The sequence below is a fragment of the Podarcis cretensis genome, assembly GCF_951804945.1.
Source record: "Podarcis cretensis genome assembly, chromosome: 13".
Taxonomy (NCBI): Eukaryota; Metazoa; Chordata; class Lepidosauria; order Squamata; family Lacertidae; genus Podarcis; species Podarcis cretensis.
In genome coordinates this window covers 30,543,624-30,561,895 of record NC_137182.1, presented here as the reverse complement: position 1 = coordinate 30,561,895, position 18,272 = coordinate 30,543,624, and the positions used below count along the sequence as shown (strand labels likewise).

The 18,272-nt window shown below is 47.3% G+C and overlaps 2 protein-coding genes across 2 annotated transcripts in view; one reads left to right on the top strand and one right to left on the bottom strand.

The window, feature by feature from the left end:
* The window catches only part of LOC307200549 (olfactory receptor 5AP2-like), a gene marked incomplete at both ends in the record, with an annotated part of 240,442 nt that overhangs the window by 38,881 nt on the left and 183,289 nt on the right, over window positions 1–18,272 (top strand). The window lies entirely within an intron of this gene.
* LOC307200142 (olfactory receptor 6B1-like) lies at window positions 892–1,881 on the bottom strand (the record flags this gene model as incomplete). The annotated part of the gene is made up of 1 exon (XM_079948543.1): window positions 892–1,881. The coding sequence occupies one exon, from the start codon at window positions 1,879–1,881 to the stop codon at window positions 892–894; it is 990 nt and encodes a 329-aa protein (XP_079804669.1).

Here is an 18,272-nt window from a genome sequence, read left to right as displayed (position 1 = left end):
CTTGAACTGTTTGGACTGCATCCCATTGGCCAGATTGCACCCAGCTATGAGGGACCTACCAATCGGGTGTTGTGGCTGACCAATCGTACCCACCCACAACACAGGGTGTCGGTTTTCCAGGTCTCACCGCGATACGTGTCCTCTTTGAGGGAGGACCCAATTTCTGAGCTATTTTTTCAAGAATGGCAATTTGACAAATTCTTGAGTATCAGCAATAAATAGTATATGGATTTGAAAACAAGCAAATAAATGGTGGCATGCTGGATCAGATTTATGAACGAGCACATGCAAAACTGACACAGGATGAAAACAGACTGATACATCTCTAGTTAGGGCACCCTTTAATGGCACATTTCTCCCCCAATGCAACAATATGATGGGTCATTGTAAGATAATTCAATGCCAGTTCATGGCAGGGTGGGGAGATAAAATCTGCAGCCCCAGACAGTCAAACGTTGTGGGACCTGTCTGGCATGAGGAATTCAACAGTTGTCAGAAGATGACATGTGTTAATGGTGCCTTGCCATTGTTAGGAATGCAGCTTCCAGAATCACAACAAAATCTAAGCCCTGCATTTCAGGCGGAACCTTAAACCCAAGGAGGTTAAATTTCTGTCACAGTTGTTGGATTAACCCCATATCTCCTTCCTATGGTTCATTTTATTCAGTTCTGTAGACCCAACAGACTACAAAGGGTGGAATACTAGGTTTTGGATAATGTATAATGTCTGAGTGACATTATACATGTATATGCTCTGCATCTTTTAAAAAAGCAATCAGTGTTGTTAGTTTCACTAATTTCACTGGTGGACTTTTGAAATTTCAAGTCACAAATCACTTACTCCAAAGTGCTTCTATTGTTTTCAGTTTGTCTCCTCAGTTACAGAAGCATTTAGTTTTGCTGCATTTCGTTTCCTTCCATTGTTCTCTCAGACACAAATTTTCTGAAGGCTTTTGTAAGCGCTTGCTTGAAGTCTCTATTCCTCAGGCTGTAGATGAAGGGATTGAACATGGGAGTCAGAATGGCGTAGCAAAGAGAAAAGATTTTGTTCAGATCCCTCAGTGTGTCGGTGTTTGGTAACATATACACTATGAGAAGGGTACCATAGAAAATGGTGACCACAATAAGATGAGAGGAACAGGTAGAAAAAGCTTTCTTCCTGCCACTGTTTGAAGGGATTTTCAAAATGGTGTTGATAATGCAAGTGTAGGAGGTCAAGGTCAGTATCAATGGTGGCATGATGCCTGCAAATCCCACCACTGTCATCAACATTTCTGCCTGCTTGGTTTCACCACAGGAGAGCATTAACAATGGAGTATAATCACAAAAGAAATGGTCAATTTCATTGGGGCCACAGAAATTCAGATGTGATGCACAGAATGCCGTAACTGCAGTAAGTACAGCCCCAATAATCCAAGGAGCAACTGATAACTGAACACATAGTCTTCTGTTCATGAGGGTTACATAATGTAATGGTTTACATATGGCTACATACCTGTCATATGACATCACAGATAAGAGGTAACACTCAGTGCAAGCAAAACAGCCAAAGAAATAGAACTGGAGGAGACACTCACTAAAAGAAATCCCATGATAGTCACTCAACAAGCTAGCCAAAAGTTTTGGAAGGGTTGTTGAGGTGTAGCAGATCTCTAAAATAGACAGGTTCCCCAGGAAGAAGTACATGGGCATGTGAAGATGATGATCAGCGAGGACTGCTGTGGCTATAAGAATGTTTCCAGCAACTGTCACCATGTAGATTGCTAAAAATATAACAAAGAGTGGAGTCTGCAGTTCAGGAAGCGTCTTGAATCCTAGAAGGATAAATTCTGTGACCACTGTTTCATTATCCCTTTCTTTTTTTGTCACAAATTGTTCCATTCTGAGACTAAATAAGTACTGGAACAGAAAGCACAGATATAAACATTTTGTGAGTGCCATCTGCTTAACTCCATGAATAGAATATATATATCTATCTATCAACCAACGCCCTCTAGATAAGTCACATGGTGTATAACTTCTTAGTGATGTAGCTATGAAAACTAATCAAATTATTATAAATATTCTATCTCTGTAGCCTGGATTAATAATTCCTTAAAAAAATATGGAGACTAAGATAATGTAAAATGAATGACAACGTTGAACAAAATCAAAGCTTATGTCAGAAGAGATGGGAAACATAAACTGGCAGAAAATATATTCTATCACTCAGAATATATTTTGTGTTGCTGAGTTCACTTCTTTCTAGCACTTACATCTGATGACATTAGAAGGCCAACACCCTATATAATCTCCATTTTATTTTAGCCAAAGGACTGTGAAGAGCTCCTGAAATCATCATTTTGGTTGATATTACTAATTCATATCATCTTACTGGAAATAGTTCCTCCTCCCCTCCCCCTGTCTATTCCCAGATATAAATGATCTGAACCTAAAATCTTAAGCGCCGTAGAGAACCACACATACGTATGAGACAGATGGAGAGAGAGACTGGTTATGTTGATACACAAACATAAGGCCATGAGTAAGTCAGATCCTTAATTACAATGAGCATACTCTGAGTAGAACGCAGTTGAATGCAGCCCTATATCCCTTGCCTCATAGTGAATGAGGACCCACAGAACATATTTATCTAACCAGTTCCATAAAATATCTCCTCACCATCACTCCTGCTAGACCCATCACTGTGCTACGAAATCAATACAAAATGTGCAGCAGGTCCTGAGAGAGGTCAACACTCCATCTGATTATGACACACACACACCTGAAACTACTCCCATCTTTTGCATTCATTTGCAGAGGCCTTTTTACCTTGAAACATGCTCTCCCAATCACTGCTTTGACCTCTTCTTTCAAAATATCAGAATAGCTGGATATAGATTCTATGGTACTTCTCCATTTCCTCAAACAAAACATCTGACTACAATACAGGTTTGTGCACAGCATTCCGGTCTATTTAGTTTGATTACATCATGCGATGTTTTATATTTTCTCTAACACAATGTAAGTTCTCTGGGCAATTCAGCCACAGGGAGTTCCAAGCCGATGCTGATTTCGCATAACAAAAGGGCAAAGGGGACCTTTCAGTGGGATGCATTTATGTCCTCCACCTCCCACCCTCCTCCCCTCTATAGAATGGAAATAAGCATTATGGTAAACACACATGAAATTCCCCAAAGAGAAAATGTCAATTTGAAAGATTGCAGCATCTGCAGGGAATGCTGGAGATGTGAATTATTTAACTGAGCAGGTGCTCAGATTGGTCAGCCTCTTTGATTATATGACCCACTCCATATCTGAATATATTTTGTTTATCCAACATTAATTGCATGCAAACCTGAATGAGAAAGATAGTGTACCATTTATTGGGAAGGGATAGCTCAGTCAGTAGGGCCTAAAACTCTTAATCTCAGAGCCGTGGGTTCAAGCCCCGCATTGGGTGAAAGATTCTTGCATTGCAGGCAGTTAGACATCAAATTACAAAAATGAACACCTCCTGCACAAAAAAATACAGGAAATGTGGCAGAAAAAACCCTTAAAATAATATAGCTAACACAAAGGGAGAGATAGAAAGCAGGGCCAGTCCCATCAGCTCTCTTGAGAGACTACCTTCATTGAGCACCTCCTTTCTTGGAATTATTGTAATATCATCTGGCCACCGTACTAACTACTATAGCAATGTACAACCCCCAAAAGAACACAGAGTGCCCTGTTCCAACAAGTTTAAATATCAGTTCTTGAACATTCATTGGAGCAATTCCATACAACAAGGTCAACCACAGGCTGTGATTCAAATCACCTGTCCGGAAGAAGCCGAGTCCAAAAAAAAGTATCTAGGTGAAGCCAAGGTCAAAGCACAATAAAGCTGTCCAAAATTAAGGTTGGTTTTTTTTCTGGCAAACAGAGCTTATGGCAAACAGGAGATCGGCCAAGAGATAGGGAAGATTAGGCTACCAACTTCCGGAAACTAAAATACCTACACTTTTCTAGCAGCTATGACATCTGAATTGAGGGCTTATATAAACTGATTTCTCAGACCACACTCAGTAGTAGCTGCAAGCACTTAATTCTGCTATTGATTGCTTTGACTTGCAAGGAGGTCCTCAAGTTATGGAGATTCTTTGGGCTTTGGGGTATGCACTTGTTACAAAGTGGCAACATGAGCCTGAATTTCCAGGCATTTCTGCTCTCTGGGGTTGGGTCAGTTCAGCCTTCTACTCTAACTTAGACGGGGAATCTTCTAGCATTGGTGATATGGGACGCCTTAGAAGCATCCTTCCAAGGCAGTCACTGGAATCTAGTGAAGTATGTCTTCAGGTACTTGGGATCTCATTTGCCCCCGGGTTCTCTGGGCTCTGAGAAGCTTGCGGTATTCAGGCAAGCAAACTGGGATCTGATCTTGGCCTGGCATATGGGGGAATAAACTGTAGTAGAGTCACAGGACTGTGCATGCCAGCAATGTCCCCAATGATTCCACCACAATCTCCATGCATTGAGTTGAAGGGGGATTTGACATCTTTCCGCAGGGCCTGCAAGACGGAGCTGTTCCACCAGGCCTTTGGTCCGGGCCCAGTCTGAAACCCCTTCTTTCCATGAAACCCTGTATGTAAGTGGCCCTCTTGGCCCTTTCTATTGGCCCATATGGGACCACCCCGGGTGACCGGGCCTGGCAAATATTTAATATTCCAACCTTCATGGCTGTGATTTGTGGGATGGCCACTTAATTTTATTCTGATTTTACTGTGATTTTGAGCTGTGTTTTAATCAATTGTTTGATTTTGTGTTTTTAATGTATTATATATTTGGTGTTAGCTGCCCTGAGCCTGGCCTTGGCTGGGGAGGGCAGGGTATAAATAAAATTCATTAGTAGTAGTAGTAGTATTCATACAATCCTCTGAAGAGAATCCTGTGCAGACAGTGCTCTTTGCTGCTCTTGGTGTGTTCACCCAAATGCTTGAAGAATCTCCCTTCAGAATTTCCTGTTCAACATGGGATGGCCAAGGTAGAATCAGCAGGAATGGGGATGTTGACAATGTGCCTGAGGTACATAGTTTCATGCCCCTTCCACACCTTATTCCCTCACACATACTATGATGGTCATCAGTTAATTACTTGAACTGCTTGTAACAAGATGGAGATGATGACGGCATAATAATAATAATAATAATAATAATAATAATAATAATAATAATTTATTTATACCCCACCCATCTGGCTGGATTACCTCAGCCACTCTGGGCGGCTTCCAACAAAATATTAAAATGCAGTAGTCCACCAAACATTAAAAGCTTCCCTAAACAGGGCTGCCTTCAGATATCTTCTAAAAGTCTGGTAGTTGTTGTTCTCTTTGACATCTGGTGGGAGGGCATTCCATAGAGCAGGTGGCAGAGAAGGCCCTCTGCCTGGTTCCCTGTAACTTGGCTTCTCGCAGTGAGGGAGCCGCCAGAAGGCCCTCGGCGCTGGACCTCAGTGTCCGGGTAGAATGATGGAGGTGGAGATGCTCCTTCAGGTATACTGGACCAAGGCCATTTAGGGCTTTAAAGGTCAGCACCAACACTTTGAATTAATTAATCAAACCCTCCAGCTTTTAGTTAAGATTTATTGTTTTTAATAATAATAATAATAATAATAATAATAATAATAATAATTTATTTATACCCCGCCCATCTGGCTGGGCCTCCCCAGCCACTCTGGCCAGCTTCCATAGAAAGCAAAAATACAGTAAAATATCACACAAGGGCTGCCTTAAGATGTCTTCTGAATGTCAGGTAGTTGTTTATCGCTTTGACATCTGCTGGAAGGGCGTTCCACAGGGCGGGCACCACAACCGAGAAGGCCCTCTGCCTGGTTCCCTGTAGCTTTGCTTCTCGCAATGAGGGAACCGCCAGAAGGCCCTCGGCGCTGGACCTCAGCGTCCGGGCAGAATGATGGGGGTGGAGACGCTCCTTAAGGTATACTGGACCGAGGCTGTTTAGGGCTTTAAAGGTCAGCACCAACACTTTGAATTGTGCTCTGAAATGTACTGGGAGCCAATGTAGGTCTTTCAAGACCGGTGTTATATGGTCTCGACGGCCGCCCCCAGTCACCAGTCTAGCTGCCGCATTCTGGATTAGTTGTAGTTTCCGAGTCACCTTCAAAGGTAGCCCCAAATAGAGTGCATTGCAGTAGTCCAAGCGGGAGATAACCAGAGCATGCACCACTCTGGCGAGACAGTCCGCAGGCAGATAGGGTCTCAGCCTACGTACCAGATGGAGCTGGTAAACAGCTGCCCTGGACACAGATTTGACCTGTGCCTCCATGGACAGCTGTGAGTCCAAAATGACTCCCAGGCTGTGCACCTGGTCCTTCAGGGGCACAGTTACCCCATTCAGGACCAGGGAATCCTCCACACCTGCCCGCCTCCTGTCCCCCAAAAACAGTACTTCTGTCTTGTCAGGATTCAACCTCAATCTGTTAGCCACCATCCATCCTCCAACCACCTCCAGACACTCACACAGGACCTTCACCGCCTTCACTGGTTCTGATTTAAAAGAGAGGTAGAGCTGGGTATCATCCGCATACTGATGAACACCCAGCCCAAACCTCCTGATGATCTCTCCCAGCGGCTGCATGTAAATGTTGAAAAGCATGGGGGAGAGGACAGAACCCTGAGGCACCCCACAAGTGAGAGCCCAGGGGTCTGAACACTCATCCCCCACCACCACTTTCTGAACACGGCCCAGGAGGAAGGAGCAGAACCACTGTATGACAGTGCCCCCAGCTCCCAGCCCCTCAAGACGGTCCAGAAGGATGTTATGGTCGATGGTATCAAAGGCCGCTGAGAGATCCAGCAGAACTAGGAAACAGCTCTCACCTTTGTCCCGAGCCCGCCGAAGATCATCAACCAGTGTGACCAAGGCAGTTTCAGTCCCATGATGAGGCCTGAATCCCGACCGGAAGGGATCCAAATGGTCCGCTTCTTCCAGGCGTGCCTGGAGTTGTTCGGCCACCGCTCGCTCAATCACCTTGCCCAAGAATGGAAGATTTGAGACAGGGCAATAGTTGGCCATCGTGGCCGCAACTAAAGATGGTTTTTTAAGAAGCGGTTTAATAACCGCCTCTTTCAGCGGGTCTGGGAAGGCTCCCTCACGGAGGGAAGCATTCACCACCCCACGAAGCCTATGGCCCAGTCCTTCCCGGCTAGCTTTTATAAGCCAGGATGGGCAAGGATCCAGGAGACAGGTGGTTGGCTTCACTCGTCCAAGCAGCCTGTCCACATCCTTGGAGGTAACAGATTGGAATGATCCCACTCAACTTGACTAGACAGAACTCTAGCACTCTCCCGCCCCGGCGCTGCTCCCACGGTGGAGTCTACTTCTTCCCGAATATGAGCGATTTTATCTGCAAAAAACTTTGCAAAATCATTGCAGGAGAACATGTGACCCGTACTGGGCCCCGATGTTGCAGGTGGTTCCACTAAATTGTGAACCACCTGAAAAAGTCTCCTGCTGCTGTTTTCTGCAGATGCAATAGAGGCGGTGAAGAAATTCTTCTTCGCCGTCGCTATCGCCACTTGGTAGGCTCGACGTTGAGCTCTAACCTGTGTCTGGTCAGATTCGGAATGAGTTATCCGCCACCAGCGCTCTAGCCGTCTCAACGATTGTTTCATTGCCCTCAGATCCGTGGAAAACCACGGGGCTGTCTGGGCTCCATGCAATCGGAGAGGGCGCTTCGGAGCCAAACAGTCAATAGCCCTGGTTAACTCCACATTCCAGCGGGCTACCAGGGAATCAGCTGAAAGGCCATCAACATGGGATAAAGCATCCCCTACCACTCTCTGGAAACCATTTGGATCCATTAAGTGGCGGGGGCGGACCATCCGAATTGGTCCCACCTCCCTGCAGAGGGGATGGGTCGCAGAGAAGTCCAGTTGCACCAGGAAGTGATCTGACCATGGCACTTCTTTCGTTTCGCTTTTAGTTAGTGTCAGATCACCAACATCCATAGAGGTAAACACCAGGTCCAAGGCATGTCCGCGGCTATGGGTTGGGCCAGACTTATTCAGGGACAGCCCCATGGAGGCCATGCTTTCCACGAAGTCCCGAGCAGCCCCTTGTAAGGTCGTGTTGGCATGGATGTTAAAATCCCCTAGGACGACCAAGCTAGGTGTCTCCAGGAGAACATCCGCCACAACCTGAAGCAGCTCGGGCACGGAATCCTTGGTGCAGCGGGGAGGTCGGTCACCAAAAGGAATCCTGTACTGCCCCTATTGCCCAACTTCCAGAACATGCACTCGGAAAACTGGGTCTTCCCAATAGGACGCCTGGTGCAAACTAAAGACTTCCTAAAAATCACTGCAACCCCCCCTCCCCGCCCCCATGACCTGGGTTGCTGTGCATAAGAGAAACCTGGTGGACAAGCAGCGGCAAGGACAGGCCCATCTGCTTCATCCAACCAAGTCTCTGTTACACATGCCAGGTCATGTCCTCCATCCATGATCAAGTCATGGATGGCAGTGGTCTTATGAATCATTGACCTGGCATTGCACAGCAGCACCTTCAGGTCATGTGGGTACCCCTTGCTGATTCTAGTATCCATCCGGTCAGGGCCAGACCCGGAGGCAGGGATAGTCCTCAGACAACGACTAAACCTGCCCCCTCTGTAATGACATGGTCTAGTCTTAGCATAACTCCTCCTCCTACCCGTGATCACTGAGATCGGTTGTCCCAGTGCATCCCCCCCTGTGGAACATGCCCCAGCCATTTTGTGGGCTGGGGCCCACTCCCCGGCAGCCCTGAACCCTCCCCCTAAGAACAAAATAACACCTTAAACAAACAAAACCAATAAAACAATACAAACAAAAAATGTAAAAATTACAAAACATCAACATAATAATTAAAAAAAAAAATCCCCAAGCCCAACCAAACATCCATCCCACCCCCACCCCCCACATACAAAAAAATTTTTGAAACATTTTAAAATGTTTTAAAATGATGGGGACACTGGAAGCTGCCCAAGGATTCCACATGCTAATGTTTCTAGGCTCTGTAGCCAGCCATGCAGGCTTCCAAAACATAACAAAATTGAGAGTCTGCCTTTCAGACAGAGCCTGAAACCCCAGGGGGTTAAATTTCTGTGACACTGGCTTTATTAACCCTCTCCTTCTTCCTACAGTTCATTCTCTTCTGTTTTGCTTTCCCAGCAGTCAAATGAATCGATATCTAATGAAATATATGCAGGGAACTTGATAATTCAAATGCAATACTCAAAGCTGATTTCAGCTATTGCATGCAAAGAGCCATCTGAAAGTGAAACTGTGTCCATCAACATCTGAAATATACTCAGAGTCGCAAAGTGATTTCATGCTCTTTATTCAGCTCATAGTGGTGAGGAGGAATGAATGAAAGTCCCCTCAAGGTATCTGCTTTATATACATTATTTACACAATGGGCTGCACATGATTGGCTAATTCCGGAATTCTACTGTAAGCCAATCAGGTTGTGGATTCACTTCTATCTGCAGCATGATTGGGTAGTTCCTGCCAACCAATCATACTGCTGCATTGTTCTAGGACCAATCAGACTGCTGCATTCTGAATCCTATTGTTCTAGGACCAATCAGGCTGCTGCCTTTTGGATCCTATTGTTCTAGGGCCAATCAGACTGCTGCAGTTTGGATCCTATTCAACCCAGTACATAACACCCCTCCCCTCTAAGTTCCAGTCCTGCCCGGGAGGTCGCATTCATAGTCCTCGAGGTACGCCGGCGGCCTACGTGTGCGTTGCGGCCTGGGGTGTTCCCTGGTCCGGGGTTCAGGTTCTGGCTCGTGTTCCAAGGATGCTGGCTGTGATGGGGCTGTTTGGTCTGGCGCAACCGGCTCACTCAGTCGTGGTTCTGGTTCCGGTGTCCTTTCGGCCTCGCGGGTCCTCTCTGTATTTACTGATTCTGCCTCTCCTGCTGGCCCCTCGTGCTCTATGGGCCTCACTGCCCCTCTGTTCCCTTGGGACTCCTCTGCCCTTTCCTCCTCCTGGTTTTCTCCTGGGAATCGTCGCCGTATCTGGTCGCAGTGGCGGCGCCAGCATTGCCCCCCATCCGTTAGCACCTCATACGACACGGGGCCAGTGACCCTGGTGACTGTGGCGGGTACCCATGCTGGGCCTGCCCCAAAATTCTTTGCGTACACTGGGTCCTGAGCCTCGAAGGTCCGGGGGTTCTTGCCTTCCCCCACCACTGCCTCATCCTGAGCTCTATCGGGGTGAAGGCGGTCCAATCTGATTGCAAGGCGCCGACCCATTAGTAGTTCAGCGGGGCTCCGGCCAGTCGTTGAGCTGGGGGTGCTGTGCTGTGCTAGAAGGAATGTGGCAAGGCGGTACCCCCAATCCCCTTGTGTCATACGGCGAAGGGTGTCCTTGGTGGTCCGCACCATGCGTTCTGCTTGGCCATTGGTGGCAGGGTGGAATGGCGCCGAACGGATGTGGCGGATGGCGTTCTGCGTTGTGAAGGTTTGGAATTCTCCTGACGTAAATGCAGTCCCGTTGTCTGAGACGAGAGTGTCAGGGAGCCCGTGGGTTGCAAACAGCCTGCGTAGTACCCGGATGGCTGCGGACGTAGAAGTGGACGGTACCAGTGCGACTTCCAGCCATTTGGTGTAGGAGTCCACCACTATGAAGAATGTTTTCCCCTGAAAGGGGCCAGCGAAGTCCACATGCAGGCGTGACCATGGTGCTCGGGCGGACTCCCAGGACTGGACTGGGGCCCTTGGGGGATCTGGGTGGGATTCTTGGCAGGCCTGGCAGTGTTTGACCCAGGCCTCTATCTCTCCGTCGATCCCTGGCCACCACACATAACTCCTGGCAAGGGCCTTCATTCTTACTACCCCTGGGTGTGTCTCGTGTAGGGCTGTGAGGACCCTTTTGCGGAGGGGCTGGGGAACAACGACCCTGCTTCCCCATAACAGGCACCCCTTGTGGGCCGACAGTTCATGTTTGCGGGTTGTGTAGCCGGCGAATTCTGGCCCGGGGCTGCTGCTGGGCCATCCCCTCCACACCCAGTCCAGGACCCGGGAGATGACCCTATCTTTCTTGGAATGGTGTGCAACTTCTTGTGCCTGAATGGGGCGGTCAGGAAGCAGCTCCAGGCTCATAACCTCTTGTGCAGGTGCTGGGTCGGGGCCTGTTTCCGGTAGTGGTAGCCTGCTGAGGGCGTCCGCATGGCCCATCGCCTTCCCTGGACGGTGAATCAGTGCATACTGGTAGCTGGCAAGGAAAATTGACCACCTGAGGACGCGAGGAGACAGCACTTGGGGGGTCTGCTTTTCAGGGGCAAACAAGCCAAGCAACGGCTTGTGGTCAGTCACCACGGTGAAGGGCCGCCCGTACAAGAAATCATGGAATTTTTTTACTCCCTTCACGATTGCCAGACCCTCCTTGTCGATTTGCGAGTAGTTCCGCTCGGTTGCGTTGAGTGTCTGGGAAAAGTATGCCACTGGTACCTCTCTTCCATCCGGGAGTTGGTGTCCCAGGACAGCGCCAATTCCATAGGGCGAGGCGTCGCATGCTAGCACCACCGGCAGCCTCTCGTCGAAGTGTGCCAAGACCGAGTTTGAGACAAGCAAGTCCTTGACTGCCTGGAATGCGGCCTCCTGGCGCTGGCCCCACACCCAAGGGGCCCGCTTGTCCAGGAGTCTGTGTAGGGGCTCCGCTACCGCCGCCTTGTGGGGAAGGAAGGAATGGTAAAAGTTCAATAGTCCCAAGAAGGCCTGAAGTTCAGTCTTGTTCTTGGGCGCTGGGGCATCACAAATGGCCCGTACCTTGTCCCCAGTCGGGTGGACCCCTTCTGCGTCCACCATAAATCCCAGAAAGTCCACCTGAGGCACTCCTAGTAGACATTTTTCCCGCTTCACCTTGAGACCCGCCGTCTGGAAACGGTGCAGAACGGTGCGGAGGCGGTCCTCAAACTCCTCTGGTGTGGGCCCGGCAATCAACACATCATCGAAGAAGGGGGTGACGCCAGGAATCCCTTTAAGTAGAGAGTCCATTAGATTCTGGAATATGCCTGGTGCCACGCTGATACCGAATTGCAGCCGCTTTACCCTGAATGCTCCTCTGTGCGTCACAATCGTCTGTGCCTCTGCTGTGGCCTCATCTACTGGCAGCTGTTGATATGCTTGGGCCAAGTCCAGCTTGCCAAAAATTTTCGACCCAGCCAGGGTGGCAAGAACATGGCTGACCACTGGCACTGGGTATGCATGGGCCGTAAGGGCCTTGTTTATGGTACATTTGTAGTCTGCGCAGATGCGGACCGAACCATTAGGCTTGACGGGTGTGACAATTGGGGTTTCCCAGGGGGCATTAGGCACCGGCTCCAGCACTCCTTGCTCCACAAGCCGGTCCAATTCCTCGTCTATACGGGGTTTCAGGGCGAACGGGACCCGGCGGGCCTTGAGCCTGACCGGTCGTACTGCGGGGTCAAGCTGTAGAGCAATTGGGGGGCCCGTATACTGTCCCAATTTCCCATCAAAAACCCCCGGAAATTCCTTGCATATGGCGTCCACGTCCACTTGTAAGCTAGTGTGGTTCACCCCGGTGACGGCTAGCCCCAGTGGTCCAAACCATGCCAATCCCAGTAAGCTAATGTAGGGGCCCTTGACCACCAGCAATTCCAGTTGCCGCGTCCGCCCTCGGTATTGCACCCTGAAGGTCCCCACCCCCATTGTGGGGACCTTACGTTTCTGGAAGTCCCGGAGGGTGAATGGGGCCGGCCTGAGTTTGGGACCCCCAGTAGGACACAGTTTCCTTAAGGTCCTTGCCGAGATTATGGATAGAGTTGAACCCGTGTCAAGCTCCATGCGGCATGGGGCCCCCTCTATCTGTACGTCAACATAAATTTTCTCTACGTTGGGGTGGGGCAACTGGTATACCTGGAAGTCCGTGAGCTCAGTCGAGTTGCCTTGGTGCGTTGGGCCCCGGGACCTGGGGCTCTTGGATTGGTCATCTGATGCCTGGCGTCGGGTGGGCCGAGCCCGACACACCCGGGCGATGTGTCCCGATTTTCTGCACTGCCTGCACTCTGCGTTGCGGAAACGGCAGGTCCTCCTCTCGTGACTTTCTCCACAGCTTGCGCAGTTCCCTCCTTCTCGTCGAGGCAGCTGTGGTATGTGGGCTGCTTGAGTGCGCTGCTGTACTCGGTGCACCTCCTCCCTGTTGGATCCTGAGTCGTCGGTGAGGTCTTCATGGTGGACCCTCGGTTGGGATGGCTGGCTCGGCCGTGCCTCTTGCGTCTACCTCTCGGCAGCTTCCGTTGCCAGGGCCTCCTCCAGAGCGACCTGGAACGTTAGGTCCTTCTTAGCGTAGAGGCGTCGTTGCAGCTTCTCATCCCTCAGGCCACCGACGAGGCGGTCACGAAGCATGTTCTCCAGCTCTGAGAAGTTGCAGAACCGGGCGGCTTGGCGGAGAGAGGTCACAAACCCAGTTATGGTTTCCCCAGGGGCTTGCCGCTTTGCGTAGAAGGCATTTCGACGAGCCACCACTGAGGGCTGCGGCGAAAAGTGCCCCTTCAGCTGTTCCATTATTGTTTTGTATGGAACAGTAGCGACGTCTTCAGGCGCAAGGAGAGCCCGGGCGATTTCAAACGTCTCCTCTCCGCAGACGCTGAAGAATATTGCCCTCTTCTTGGCGTCTTCTTCATCGGTGACCCCTTTGGCTTCTAGGAGGAAGGTGAAACGGGAGGCGTATGCTTCCCAGTCTCCAGATGCTGGGTTGAACGGCGAAAAGCTGCTGTTGGTTGCCATTCTGAGTTCCTTGTGTCCCGGAGCTGAAGCCTGGATACACGGTGCGAGGCAGCGATGCGGCAGGTGGCGGTGCTGCGGTGCTGTGTGTGGCAGTCAGCTCAGCGGGATCCCATCCTCGTCGCCAGTGAAATATACTCAGAGTCGCAAAGTGATTTCATGCTCTTTATTCAGCTCATAGTGGTGAGGAGGAATGAATGAAAGTCCCCTCAAGGTATCTGCTTTATATACATTATTTACACAATGGGCTGCACATGATTGGCTAATTCCGGAATTCTACTGTAAGCCAATCAGGTTGTGGATTCACTTCTATCTGCAGCATGATTGGGTAGTTCCTGCCAACCAATCATACTGCTGCATTGTTCTAGGACCAATCAGACTGCTGCATTCTGAATCCTATTGTTCTAGGACCAATCAGGCTGCTGCCTTTTGGATCCTATTGTTCTAGGGCCAATCAGACTGCTGCAGTTTGGATCCTATTCAACCCAGTACATAACAACATCTCTCTACAAAACTGCTAAATATGTGAATATCTCTGCAATGGAGTCGAATGAGCAAATGCAGCCATTCTGCATAGAATTTTATGGGACACTGAGTGTTTTTTTTGCATCTGTTTTATAAGGGTACAATGCTACTACTTTTTAAAAATCCTTCCACCCTTCTAAGTGTCATATAGCTCAGCTGGTACGGCATGAAACTTTCAATCTCAGGTCATGAGTTCAAGCCCCAGGCTGGGCATAAGATTCCTGCATTGCAAGGGATTGGAGTATCTGACTCTTGTGGTCCCTTCCAACTATGATTCTATGTTAATATACGGACATTCTTTTTTTTAAAAAAAAAAATCAATTCCATTTGTTTCTGTAATTATATTGCCACCTTCATTTAAATTACAAGTCACAAATTACATACTTAAAAGTGTTTCTAGAAGCATTTCGTTCTACTGCATTTAGATTCCTTGAATTCTTCTCATAGGTATAAGTTTTCTGAAGACTTCTCTAACAGTGTCCTTAAACTCTCTGTTCCTCAGGCTGTAGATGAAGGGATTGAACATGGGAATCAGGATGGTATAGAAAACAGCAAAGATTTTATTCACATCCCTCAGTGTGTCAGTCTTAGGTAATATGTACACTATGATTAGGGTCCCATAGAAAATGGTGACTACAATAAGATGAGAGGAGCAGGTAGAAAATGCTTTCTTCTTGCCACTGTTTGAAGGGATTTTCAAAATGGTACAGATTATGCAAATGTAGGAAGTAAAGGTCAGGATCAATGGTGGCATGACGCATGCTGATCCCAAGACTGACATCAGTGCTTCTGCCTGTTGAGTTTCACTACAGGAGAGCGTTAACAATGGTGTGTAATCACAAAAGAAATGGTCAGTTACATTGGGGCCACAAAATTTCAGCTGAGATGCAAGGAAGGTTGTACATGCAGTAAGCACAGCACCGAGTATCCAAGGAGCAAAGGATAGTTGAACACATAACTTACTCTTCATGATGGCCACATAATGCAGTGGTTTACATATTGCTACATATCTGTCATAAGACATCACTGATAAGAGATAACACTCAGTGCAAGCAAAAGAACCAAAGAAATAGAACTGGAGGAAACACCCGCTAAAAGAAATCCCATGATAGCCACTCATAAAACTTACCAATGTTCTAGGGACGATTGTTGAGGTGTAGCAAATCTCTAAAATAGACAAATTTCCCAGGAAAAAGTACATAGGCTTGTGAAGATGATTATTGGTTAGGACCATTGCAGTTATAAGGATATTTCCAAACATTGTCACTATGTAGATTGCTAAAAATATAACAAGGAGGAGAGCCTGCCATTCAGGAAGCACCTAGAATCCTAAGAGGATAAATTCTGTCACCACGGTTTTATTTACTATTTCTTCTTTTGCCATGAATTATTCCATCCACCAGCTAAATACTTATTGAAACAGAAACCACAATTGCCAATGTTATATGAGTGCCACCTATTTATAAATATATAATCTTCCTATCTGCAAAATACTTTGTTAAAATGCTTAAGTGGTCCAAAATTTTAATTTACATTCATTTGACTGTAAAGAGTTCTGTTCAGTTTATTTTCAGAAACAGATGAGCTGAATTTTAACATAAAACCTTGACACAGAAAAATGCAGAGGGAGGGAGGGAGGGAGGGAGGGAGGGAGGGAGGGAGGGAGGGAGAGAGAGAGAGAGAGAGAGAGAGAGAGAGAGAATTGTCAGATGACACAACCTTGATGGCAGAAAGTGAGGAGGAATTAAAGAACCTTTTATTGAGGGTGAAAGAGGAGAGTGCAAAATATGGTCTGAAGCTCAACATCAAAAAAACGAAGATCATGGCTACTGGTCCCATCACCTCCTGGCAAATAGAAGGGGAAGAAATGGAGGCACTGAGAGATTTTACTTTCTTGGGCTCCATGATCACTGCAGATGGTGACAGCAGCCACGAAATTAAAATACGCCTGCTTCTTGGGAGAAGGGCAATGACAGGCCTAGACAGCATCTTGAGAAGTAGAGACATCACCTTGCCAACAAAGGTCCGTATAGTTAAAGCTATGGTTTTCCCAGTAGTGATGTATGGAAGTGAGAGCTGGACCATAAAGAAGGCTGATCGCCGAAGAATTGATGCTTTTGAATTATGGTGCTGGAGGAGACTCTTGAGAGTCCCATGGACTGCAAGAAGATCAAACCTCTCCATTCTGAAGGAAATCAGCCCTGAGTGCTCACTGGAAGGACAGATTGTGAAGCTGAGGCTCCAGTACTTTGGCCACCTCATGAGAAGAGAAGACTCCCTGGAGAAGACCCTGATGTTGGGAAAGATGGAGGGCACAAGGAGAAGGAGACGACAGAGGACGAGATGGTTGGATAGTGTTTTTGAGGTTACCAGCATGAGTCTGACCAAGCTGCGGGGGGCAGTGGAGGACAGGAGTGCCTGGCGTTCTCTGTTCCATGGGGTCACGAAGAGTCGGACACGACTAAACGACTAAACAACAACATTCTCTGATTGCATATAGTTGTTTTATCTTTGTTTTTTTTTTAAATGGGGGAAGAATTAGCATATATGGAAATACATGATAGCATTTGGTTATGTTAATACACACATGTAAGGCAGTTGTGGTGAAGCTTTTTGCAAGAGTGTCACAAATCAAGTCAAAGTTCATAGTACAGATGTAGTTCCTAGCAGCTTGGGGAATATTTGACTATCAGCTCCCCAACCTACAATTCCTACAATCCTGCCATGTTCACATTGAAAACTGAAAACTGAAATGAATATTCAGCAGATTACAGATCTTGGCAACATCTCTGACCATTAATATATAGAAATGTTTACCTTTATTTCAGGGTGGTGAGAACTGAGCCTCCTGACAATATGTCTTTGTTCATTTGCTTCCAGAAGTTTACAACTTTATTGAGGTATACTATCTGGTGGAATATTGAGCTATGGAAAGAAGCTCTACTATGTAAGGTTCAAATAAACCCCAAGAAATATCAGCAACTACCACAAGTTTCATGAGACTAGTTCATGTGCAAAACCAAACAAGCATAAGGTGAGAAAGCTTTGACATATTCCAGATCACAGCCTTGGACACCTAAAACATATTACATCACAAGAAAACTAATAACAAGTTGCTTTAGACCACTGATCAGCCCAGTCCATTCTGAGTGAGGACTTGAGCTCTTGAGGACCTCAGGAATAAAACCTTTCTCTGCTGTATCACTTGAAGTCCTATTACTTGGGGACTGAATATTGGAAAGTCTGCATACATGATTTATAGCCAATGCTAGTTCTAATTAATTGACATGACTGACAGAGAACTATCATAGGTCCTTTATTTCAACTGGTTTACCCAGTGACCCATTCCCTTAGAACATATTTTCAATTATTTTAGTTCCATAAAGGATCTCCTCCTTATCATTCCTGCTAAAATATCGCCAGAGCTCCATCACCGTGCTATAAAATCAGTAGAATATTTGCAGCAGGTCCTGACAGACATCATCACTCCATCTGATGATTTTGTAATCTCCCTAGAACTGCCCCCTTGTTTCACTCTAACACACACAGACCTTTGTAACTCCAAACATGTTCTCCCCACCAGTGCTTTGACCTCTTCTTTCAAAGTAGCAGGACACTGAGATATAGATACTATGGTACTTTTCCATTTCTTTCCTCAAACAAAACATGACTATAATAAAGGTCTGTCCAAGACATTCTAGCCTATTTTCTCTAACTACAGTACATCTTGCAGTTCTTTATTTTTTCTTCTGAGATGATGTAAATTCTCTGGACAAAACTGCAACAGGGAGTTCCAGGTTAAGTCTTTAGCAAACACTTGTTTCAGATAATGAGCTTTGCTGGTGAGTGAAGTTTGTAGCCCGATGTGGCACTTCCGATGTGGACACACCGCACAGTGGACACTGTGCACATTCTCCTTGGCCACCACAAAGGCTCCCACCAAACCCGGTTTTCAAATTGGGCCAATCTGCGGTGGCCTGGGG